This window comes from Myotis brandtii, unplaced genomic scaffold, assembly GCF_000412655.1.
Source record: "Myotis brandtii unplaced genomic scaffold, ASM41265v1 scaffold170, whole genome shotgun sequence".
Classification (NCBI taxonomy): Eukaryota; Metazoa; Chordata; class Mammalia; order Chiroptera; family Vespertilionidae; genus Myotis; species Myotis brandtii.
Genome location: NW_005356260.1, coordinates 547,527 through 557,401, shown reverse-complemented (window position 1 = coordinate 557,401; position 9,875 = coordinate 547,527). Strand labels below are relative to the sequence as shown.

Genomic DNA, 9,875 nt, shown 5'->3' with positions numbered 1-9,875 from the left:
AACGACATCAGTGATAACAGAGTATGGAACTTCATACTGACACACAAAGGAACACGAGCAAAACGGGAAATGTGACTAAGATCAATGGATTATGTTAATGTTGTGGTCGTGTAATATAGTTTCATACGATGTTAGAATTGGGGGAACCTGGGCAGAGGGTCCAAGGGACCCCTTGGTGTTATTTCTTATAAACTGCCCATGGTTCTGTCATGATCTCAACAAAAATGTCAATAATTCAGAAAGCACTAGCCTGTGAAATCAAAATGTGGGCTCAAGAAAAAGAATGAGAAGAAGTTACTTTACTTCCTGTTTCTCTTGCTGGGTTTCTGGGGGGATCCGCCTGGCTGTCGCTGCAGGCGGGTGTTTCTGCTCCCTGTCTGGTGACGCGCTGGGGCAGGTGGGAAGGTCGGGGGCCAGGAAGAGGACCTCTGGCAAATGAGGATGGTTGGTGCAGACCTCGTGGGACCCAAGAGCCCAGGGAAGGGAAGGAAAGGGCAGCGGGGCTTTGGGGTAGAGGATGGAGGGGGAACTTGGAAGCTAGATGGAATTCTCTGGTGGAATTACAAAAGAGGATGTGTCCTGGGCGTAGCTTTTAACTGGGAAGGAAGAGACTCGGAGAGACCAAATTTGAGGGGGCGCTGGAAGCAGAACTAGGATGCGAGCTGAGCATTCTCTCCCCTTCCAGCGCCCGACACACGTTTGGAAAGTCCCCGGGGCTGTGGCACCTGGGAGATGATCCCAGCTTGCTTCGGGTACACTCTCTACACCTGGCTGTGGAGAGAGATGTCTTTCAGGCAATCAATCAACCTATCAGTTGCTAACGTTGGCAAGGTCAAGGGTAAAGGGATGGTGAAAGAAGCAGAACAAGTAGGAACTGGGGCACCCTGACCTCCCAGGGCTGCCTGGTGTGCTCACCATGGCAGTGGGGTATCCCGGATGCCAAGTGGGTGGTGCAGGTCATAGGGGAGGCGAGGGCCCAGGAGAACGTACTGTGGATGGAGGCGGTCCGCACAGGTTCCCGCAGGGGTGTGGCCTTGGCTGTGTCCTCAAGGACAGGCAGGTTTGGTAGGTGGTGAGAGGAGTCCTTCTGAGTGGGCAGGAGGGGCCCAGCCTCCTGGATTCATGCAGGATTGGGGGGCCTCCTGGCTGGGGGCAGGGTGAGAGGTGGGGCCCGTCAGCACGCCTAGATCAGATGTGTAAACCGAGACCTGAAGCGTGCTCATGCTCGGGCAGACTCCCTGGCTTTGCTGGGAAAATGGCCTCAGGGCCGAGAATGGGCGACAAGACCCCAAGGAGGGCTTTATCTCCCCCCATTCCCCATCTTCCGCCCCCTGCAGTCCCTGCTGGCCTCTGCGCAGGGGGGAGGAGGGGAGAGGAGAAGAGGGAAGGGAGATAGCAGCAGCAGGAGGAGGAGGCCCTTAGGGTGCAGGGATGGGCTGGCCTTGGTTTGTGGCTCCCAGGGGCTTCCTGTGTGAGGCCTCCAGGCAGACTTGTGCTGTGAAGGGGTTTTTTGTTTGTTTGTTTTGTTTGAATGTTTGAACTTGAATTCCAGCTGCTCCACAAGACCGGAGGGAGGAATGGGCCTTGCTTGGCTTTGGGCAGATGATGGACGGTGGGTGGGTGGAGAAATCAAAACTGGAGGGAGATGGTAGGTAGGCCCTTGTCATTAGCATGAGTCAGGTAATTTGTTTTTACAACACCTCCACTTAGAAGGCTGCAAGGGGTCATTAACCCACTTTTTAGAGAGGAGACCGAGGCACAGGGAGGCATATCTGCCCCAATGGTTCCGAGTTCCCAGGCTCCACACCCCACCCACCCCGATCCCTCAAAAGGGAAGGAAGGGACTTGCATGGGGGTCCTCCCCAGTCTATGGTCTGTCCCCTTTGGGGGTCGTGTTGCAGGTGTGTGTGGTCCCAGGTCCCTGCTCTGTGGGCCGGGCCCGGGCAGTGCAGGGAGTTGGGGAGGGAGCCATGCTGGCTGGCAGGGGCCCAGCCCTGGGTTTCTTGCTGACACAGGGCCCGGTTGGCTGAGTCAGGCCCCCGCAACTTCTCTTCCTGCCCCAACCAGGTGTGCAGCTTTGTTTGATTTCTTTCTTTCACTGGGAACTTAGCTGGGGGTCAGCGTTCTGTTCCCCTGGATGGCTCGGGGCCACGGATCTCAGGTAATTCTGGGCTTCTTCTTCTGGTGGGAGGACAGTGAGGGGTCAAAGGGCAAGTGTGAGAAGGTTGGGCAACAAGAGGCAGCAGGTTCCAAAGTCCACCTCCAGCTGACCCCACCTCGGCTGGGCGTGTGTCTCTGAGGAACTCCCGTGGCCGCCTAGGAGACCAGGGGATGCCCAGAGCCTGTGGTGGGAGGGCCCCAGGCACGGGAGCAAAGGCCCGCCCCGTCCAGCTGAAACTGAAACTGACCGGCTGGCACCTCTCTCTCTGGTCGGATGGATGTGGGCGAGCCCAGCCTCCGCTTCGGGGAAATGAAGGCTGAGTTGCTGGGACTGGAAGTTCCTAAGAATGACCTGGCCCCGCTCCTGGCTGCTGTGTCAGCCTCTCCGTGGAGAGGGGCTTGGGAATGTGGATGCTGGAAGCACGTTGCTGGCCTCACTTCATTTTTATGGTTACTTTGCGTGCCCAGGCCGGTCGGGAAATGCTGGGGTGGGACCATCCATGGGATCCTGAGACTCTGGCTTCTCCTGAGATCAGTTGTTGGGGCTGCTGAGTGGGCGGAGGCTTCTGATTGGTTCTTTTCCCTCCTCCTGTATCCCTTTGGTCATCCTGTGATGAACAAGCCGAGCGTCCTCTCTGTGCTGGTCACTGTGCTGGGCCGGGAGCCTGCGCATGGGCTGCTGCTCTCTGACCACAGCTGCCCGAGGTGTCCTAGGTGCGGGTGGTGACATAAGTAGAGAGACAGATTTGCCCAGGAGGTCACGGTTCGATTCCCGGTCAGGACACATGCCCGGGTTGTGGGCTCGATCCCTGGTAGGGGGTGTGCGGGAGGCAGCCGATCAGTGATTCACTCATCATTGATGTTTCTGTTTCTCTCTGCTTCTGCCTTCCTCTCTGAAATCAAGAAAAATATATTTTAAAAAAATAGTAGAGAGAGCCATCCTAAATAGGGCCCCTCCCGCCTGGAGACAGGGTCCCCTGATAATCAGCCACTTAAAAAAGAGGCCGGTCTCGTTTCACCTTGGAATCTCAATGCTCTGCGGCCCTACTGTGCTTAGCATCGCCTGGGAAGACAAAAGACGGCATTAGTTTTTGGAATTCATTTCTTGCGCTGTCGTCTTAGGTGGCCCGTGTTTCTGGGGACTCTGGCCAGGATCTCACAGGGACTGGCACCCGGGAGGGGCTGTGAGAGTTATGCTGGCTTTGTCTTTCTCCTTGTAGAGGAAGGCACGTGCCTTCGAGTGCTGCAGAACACAACACCTCCTCTCCTTGGAGAACCATTGCAGATGCTCAGACGGTCCTTTCTTGCTTGAACAGTCTCAGGGATATTTTATGGCTCTAATGACCATAGTGACAGTGATGACATCACGGAGCCGAATGAAATCCACCCCGTCTGGAGACGGGTGCACTGAGTCACCGGGCCCATACGTGAATAGCACCTGCCACAAATCAGCGGCAGAATCGGCAGTGGCGCGTGGAGCCGGCCACCCTGTTCTAGTCTCAGGTCTGAGCAACACACCTTTGTCTCCAGCCAGTGACATCACCCCTGCCCCTTGACCTTGGTCTCCAGCAGCAAAAGCAGGTCACCAGTTGGGGTGTGATGGTCTTTCACGGTACCTCCCAGGACTCTGAGTGACCTTTTCTGTTTTCAGGTTCATTCCCCTTCCCAGCAGGTCACACCCAACCTTAGCCTAATGAGCAACGATCTTTAAAAAAAACACACAACCATCTGACATGAAGATTTCTTTATTTCTCACCTACTTACATGGGAATCTTGCATGGATTTTCAGATTGTTGTTATTTTTTAAATTTTTAAAATTTGTTTTTTATTGATTTCAGAGAGGAAGGGAGAGGGAGAAAGAGAGAAACATCAATGATGAGAGAGAATCATTGATCGGCTGCCTCCTGCACACCCCCTCCTACTGGGGATCGAGCCCGCAACCCAGGCCTGTGCCCTTGACTGAGAATTGAACCGTGACCTCCTGGCTCCTAGGTCCACGCTCAACCACTGAGCCACGCCGGCCGGGCAGTTCGTGTTCTTTTTGCCATTTATTAATGTCAACACTCACCAGGTGCTTTTCTCTCGTGAGGCCCACACTCTGAACGACCGGTGACAAGGGTAGCTCTGGATTCACTGGTCCGAGAGCCAGTGGGAGCGTGGGCCCCAGAGCGTTGGGAGCTGGTGGCTGGCCTGCCAGCGTGTGCTTGGGAGCCGGGAGACGGTCCCTCTGGGGTGGGAGGATTGTTTGGTTGACTTGGACACGGTTTTGTTTGCTTAGTATTGAGCTTTCATCCCTGGTGAGTTTCTTACTTAATGGGAGTCAGGGACGACAGGGGTCTTTCTTCTGTCAAAAATAGCTTTTGTACATCAGTTTATTAGGACGACCACTGGCCTTGGGGAGGAGATGAGTTGCTTAAAGCAACAGGAAACAGGATACTGAAGGGCTGCTACATGCTCCTGGATTTCTGGACCATCCCTTCTATCCCTCTAATAAGTTGGATGGCAATAAATAAATAAATAAATAACTTTTCAAACAAAAGAGGGGGAGGTGGTAGAGGGCATAGAGAGGAAAAATAAATAAATAAATAAATAAATAAATAAAATAAGAAGTTGGATGGGAATGGCGATCATCTGACCCTGTCCCTGCAACCTGCCCCTTGGGTAGTCCCCCTTCATCCCTCCAGGTTCTTCACTCTTCATGTACCCGCCCCCCCCCCAGCTTTTCACGCCCACCTGTCCTCCAGGAAGTCATTCCTGGCTTCTTGTCTGAGCTGGCGTTGAGCCCTGCAGGGTGTCTGGGCCTGTGGCTGGCCGGTGGCCATTGGCCTTTCTGTCTGTTTGTAGTAAGCAAGCATCTGGCTTTTGTATGTCCACAGCGCGGGGTTTTGTATGTACACCTGCCAATGTGTTTACTTCTACGAAAGAGCAGGAAGAAGCAAAAGCAGGCACCGGCATGCGTCCTCTCCCGCTGGCTCCGTGGCCCTGCAGAGCGATTGTTATGTGGAGGGAGATGGTGTGTGTAGCCGAGCTGAGTGGATGGAGCTCCCCGCCCCCTCCTCCACCGGAGCACGCCTGAAACTCGCCTGCGTGGGAGGGCGTGGCTCTCGGCCTGGCTTTGCTGCTTTACTGACTTCACTACCTTTGTGACTTTGTACAGGTCACTCCCTCTCCGCCTCAGTTTCCTTATCAATAAAACCACTGGATTAGGCAAAGTAATCTCTAACATGCTAAAAATGGAGCAGAGAGTAGGGTCATAAAAGGAAACAGTCTAATTACTGATTAAACAGCATTTCTGGGCTGAGTGGAGCCCAGTGGTCACACTGCAGGGACCATCAAGGCTCTGCCATTGAGCCTGTCCCACGGCTGATGGCCTTGCTCCCAGGCCAGGCCTGGGGTGCCCTTTCCATGGGGCTTGCTGTCCCTCTTCCCTGAATACTTGCTTCCTGAGTTCTGGAAGCTGACCACTCTGGGAGGCAGAGACCAGGACTGCCTGGCTGGGTGATCCTGCAAAGTCCTCATTTCTCCCGGCCTTGTCTGTAGGACAGGGTGGTGGCACCACTCATGAGCGATTCCAGGATTGTTGCAAGGCTCAAGTAAGAAAATAGTTGTGAAATTACTCTGTAAATTGAAAATAAAAACAACAAACAATTATTTTCTTACATTTCTTCTAACACATACATATATATACACTCTGTTTAGAGAGTCTAGCTCTAAAGCCTTATTTTTTTTTAAATCTTTAAATATGATTAGACAACGAAGAACCATTGGCCATTGAAAGAAAACCCACAGCCTGAAAGAGAAAGACAAAGTTCTGAAGAGAATTACGACATCATATATATATATATAGTTGGTAACCTCAGAAAGAGCCAGAAGGTAGTGCCTTCATAAAATAAGAAAAGACTGCCCAATGAAGTAACCATCAAAGAACAAAGCATCGTTCTTGGAAATGAGATAGATGATTTTTGAAATTTAAAGAAAAACATGCACTGTCTTTATAGTGAGTCTTGATCAGGTGATTTTAGTCCTCCCGTTTTGTTCTTCTTTTCATGGGCTGCTGCATTTCCATATGAACTTCAGAGCAGAGAGCTCATCAAAAAGCTGGCTGAAATTTGATCAAGATTATATTGGATCTCTAGACAAACTTGAGAATAGACATCTTGACTATATTGACTCTTGCAATCCGTGAACATGAGATGTTGCTTGATTTATTTTGGTCGTTTAAAATTTCTCTCAGCAATGTTTTATATATTTTAAAATATTTTTGTTGATTTCAGAGAGGAAGGGAGAGGGAGCAAGATATAGAAACATCAATGATGAGAGAATCATTGGTCTACTGCCTCTTACACACCCCCTACTGGGGATCGAGCTGTATTTCTTTGAGAATATCCTCAGCCAGGCTCTGGAATTGTGCTCTGGTGTCACAGGAGACAGAGGTGAGAAGGGAAGGACATTGTTAGAAATCCTCAGATCCCCACTTCTGTCTCAAGCAAAAACACCCCATCCCACCAGCACCAGTGCCTCATCAGGGGTGAGAAATTGATTTCTCTGACATGTTCTGGAATGTTAGTGGCTTGGTTTAAATTGCTCCATTCAAGACATTAAAAAAAAAAATTCTCTGAAGCAATTAAAGCACCCCATAGAAAAGATCTGCAATAGCTTAACTGTTGGGAATGTCCAGTAAAAAAGCCACTTGTGCCAAGCCATTCACACAAAGCTTCTAAATAGCCTTTCGGACCTCATTCCTAAATATTCATGAACAACTAAGCATCCTTGGGCATTGGGGGAAGCCTTCAACATGAAAGAGAAAAGGCACTCAATAGAAATACAAAGATGAGAAGACTGTCCACCCAAAATTCAGAGAACAAGAAGAGTAAAAAATTCAGAGAACAAGAAAGGACTGTTGGAAATTAAAGTTTTAAAGCAGAAATGAAAAACTCAATAGAAGGATTAAGAAACAAGGTGGATAATTGCAGAGAAAGAATAAGTAGGAGATCAATACATACAATAAAAATTGCAGAAAGATAGAGCAGAGGATATGAAGGGGAGGATATAATCTAAGAAATAATACAAGAAAGTTTTCCAAGCGGAAAGAGAAGAGTTCTCAAATTCAAAGGGCAGGTGGAGATCTCAGCTCACGAAATTTAAAAAAAAAACCACCAACCACACAATTCAAAGCACATCCTCTAGGCTTTCAGAAAAAGATGAAAAATCATGAATAAAAAATAATGGATGTATACTATTATTGTATGTCTCAAAAACCAAATTAAAAGCTAAAAAACGATGGAGCCTTCAAAATTCTAAATGAAAATTATTTGACACCTGTAGTTCTATACCCAGCCAAACTATCAACACATGTGACTGCAGAATTAAGGTACTTCCAGGAATATCCAAAGTCTCACATTTCTCCGGAAGCTACTGAAGTATGTGCTCCACCAAAATGAAATGATCCAAGAGAGATGAAGACATAGAATCCAGGAAACAGGGGTTTTAACACAAGAGGGAGAAGAAGGGAATTCCCAGGATGATGGTGAAGGAGATTCCAGACAATAGCTATGAGAAAGGACATAGGGCTGTAGGAGGGAGGTCCCCAGGAGGAAAATGAAATGAGAGGTTATTTGACAGACTTTATATGTGGAAGATTAGAAGAGTATTACAGAGCTCTTCGATTGTAAGGAAAGACTTGGGTGTGTGTTAAAAAGAAACCCAAGTGAAAGAATATTTGCAGCAGGAAAAACAAAATATAGTTGTACTGGGAAGGAAACAATAGTGAATAATATTTTTAGAGTCTAATAATGAAAACACAGAGTATGGATGTATTTTTTTTAAACTTTAGCCCTATCACTAGGGGGAGGTTGGGTGAGAGCAAAGGAAGGACATTGAAATCCACATTATCATAAAAAAAGTCAGTTGATTATATTTTAAATAGATGAATCAAGAGATCATAGTACTGGCATATAATGTAGAAATATGGGGGCAAATTCCAGAGCAAGCAGTTTGCCTCAGGGGTGTGTTTCTTATCTTTTATAAAAATTTATTTTTATTGAGGTATAATTGACATACAATAATACGTAAGTTTAAGGTGTACGGCGTGTTGATTTGATACATTTATGTACTGTGATATGATTACCATGGTCAGGTCAGCTGTGGAGTGTGTTTCTGTGTGCGATGTTACATAAAGTGACAGATACAACCAGTTAGGAAACTAAAACTTTAGAGATAAAAGTATCCAAATGTGACAGGAGTGGGGAGAACCTTTCATAGAGAAGGTTTAAATGTGACAAACCAAGAAATGTCCGTTCAAGCAGGTTATTTAGAGTTCTGGGGTTAACACCAGAAGAGCCACATCTGGACACAGTTAAAAATGGCACATCTGTGGAATTTGGGGTGTGGGCTCTCGCTTTTATTACAGTTCCTTTTGCCGTGGATATGAGGTAGTTAAGCCTATGAGCTGTTCAATTTCATGACACACGGATTGAAGGCTGGAAGATCGCGTGTTAGAAAAGTTCACCTGTTGCCCTGGCCGCTTTGGCTCAGTGGATGGAGCGTCAGCCTGCGGACTCAAGGGTCCCAGGTTCGATTTCGGTCAAGGGCATGTACCTTGGTTGCGGGCACATCTCCAGTGGGGGGTGTGCAGGAGGCAGCTGATCGATGTTTCGCTCTCATCGATGTTTCTGACTCTCTGTCCCTCTCCCTTCCTCTCCGTAAATAATCAATAAAAATATATTTATTAAAAAAAAAAGAAAAGTTCACCTGTCGTGGCATGCTGGCCCCGCACCTGCCCCATCCACACATGCTCCTCCCCCCCGCCCCCCACTTCCTGATGCCCCTTTACAGGGAGGACCCCAGGAAGCTGCCATCCTGTTTGTGGGAAGGTGTTTTTTGTTGTTGTTGTTGTTTAATATACTTTTATTATTGATTTTAGAGGAAGGGACAGAGAAACATCAATGATGAGAGAGAATCATTGATCGGCTGCCTCCTGCACGCCCCACGCTGGGGATGGAACCCGCAACCTGGGCATGTGCCCTGACCTCGAATTGAACCGTGACCTCCTGGTTCATAGGTCAACCACCAAGCCAGGCCAGCCAGGCTGTGGGACATTTTGTTGTTTTTCCGGTTCTTGGGTCTGAGCATGAGTATGGATTCCAGTAGAGTCATGACCTCCTCACCTCACCTTGAAATCCTGCCCTTGGACACCTAAGCCTGAAAGCAAGGTGGCTTGTTCCACGGTGGCACGGCCAACTGGTTAAACATTGGCGAAGCAAGGCCACTGGGTAGGGTGTACAGTGTACTAGTATGTGCTGCCCACAGGGGCAGGGGATCGGTGGGGCCTGGGGCCGTGGCGGCTGGAGGAGGGGCTGCCTTTAGAAGCTTGCACCGAGGCACCTGGTGGCCAGTCATGGCCCTGGGCTGGGCCCCACTCCTGGGCCTCTCCGTGTGTCCGAGCGGATTCATGTACGTGGAGAGCTGCAGTGACTGGGTTTCCAAGGCGGGGCAGGCGGGTGGGAGAGTGTCTGAGCGGCTGTGTCTTCCTCTGTGCAGAGCATGCATGCCTTTGAGGAAGGCCTGGAGTTCCTGCCGGTCAACAACACCAAGAAGGTGGAGAAAGGAGGCCTCAGGCCCTGGGTGGTGCCCGTGGCTGCTGTGCTTGTGATCCTCCTGGTCTCTCTCGTGGCTGGTTTCCTGGTGTGGCACTTCCAGTGTGAGTAAAGGAGTGT

General features: G+C 49.4%; 1 protein-coding gene across 2 annotated transcripts in view; it reads left to right on the top strand.

Annotated features, from left to right (window-relative positions):
* Window positions 1-6,486: 6,486 nt before the first annotated feature.
* The window catches only part of ST14 (suppression of tumorigenicity 14 (colon carcinoma)), a 22,011-nt gene continuing 18,622 nt past the window's right edge, over window positions 6,487-9,875 (top strand). The window contains exons 1-2 of one of the 2 annotated variants that reach the window (XM_014537044.1): window positions 6,487-6,593; window positions 9,700-9,859. In XM_014537044.1, coding sequence (XP_014392530.1) covers window positions 9,703-9,859 — 157 coding nt within the window. In that variant the 5' untranslated portion in view covers window positions 6,487-6,593; window positions 9,700-9,702. Of the gene's footprint in view, window positions 6,594-9,699; window positions 9,860-9,875 lie in introns of those variants that run through there. The other variant, XM_014537045.1, reaches the window with a different exon arrangement.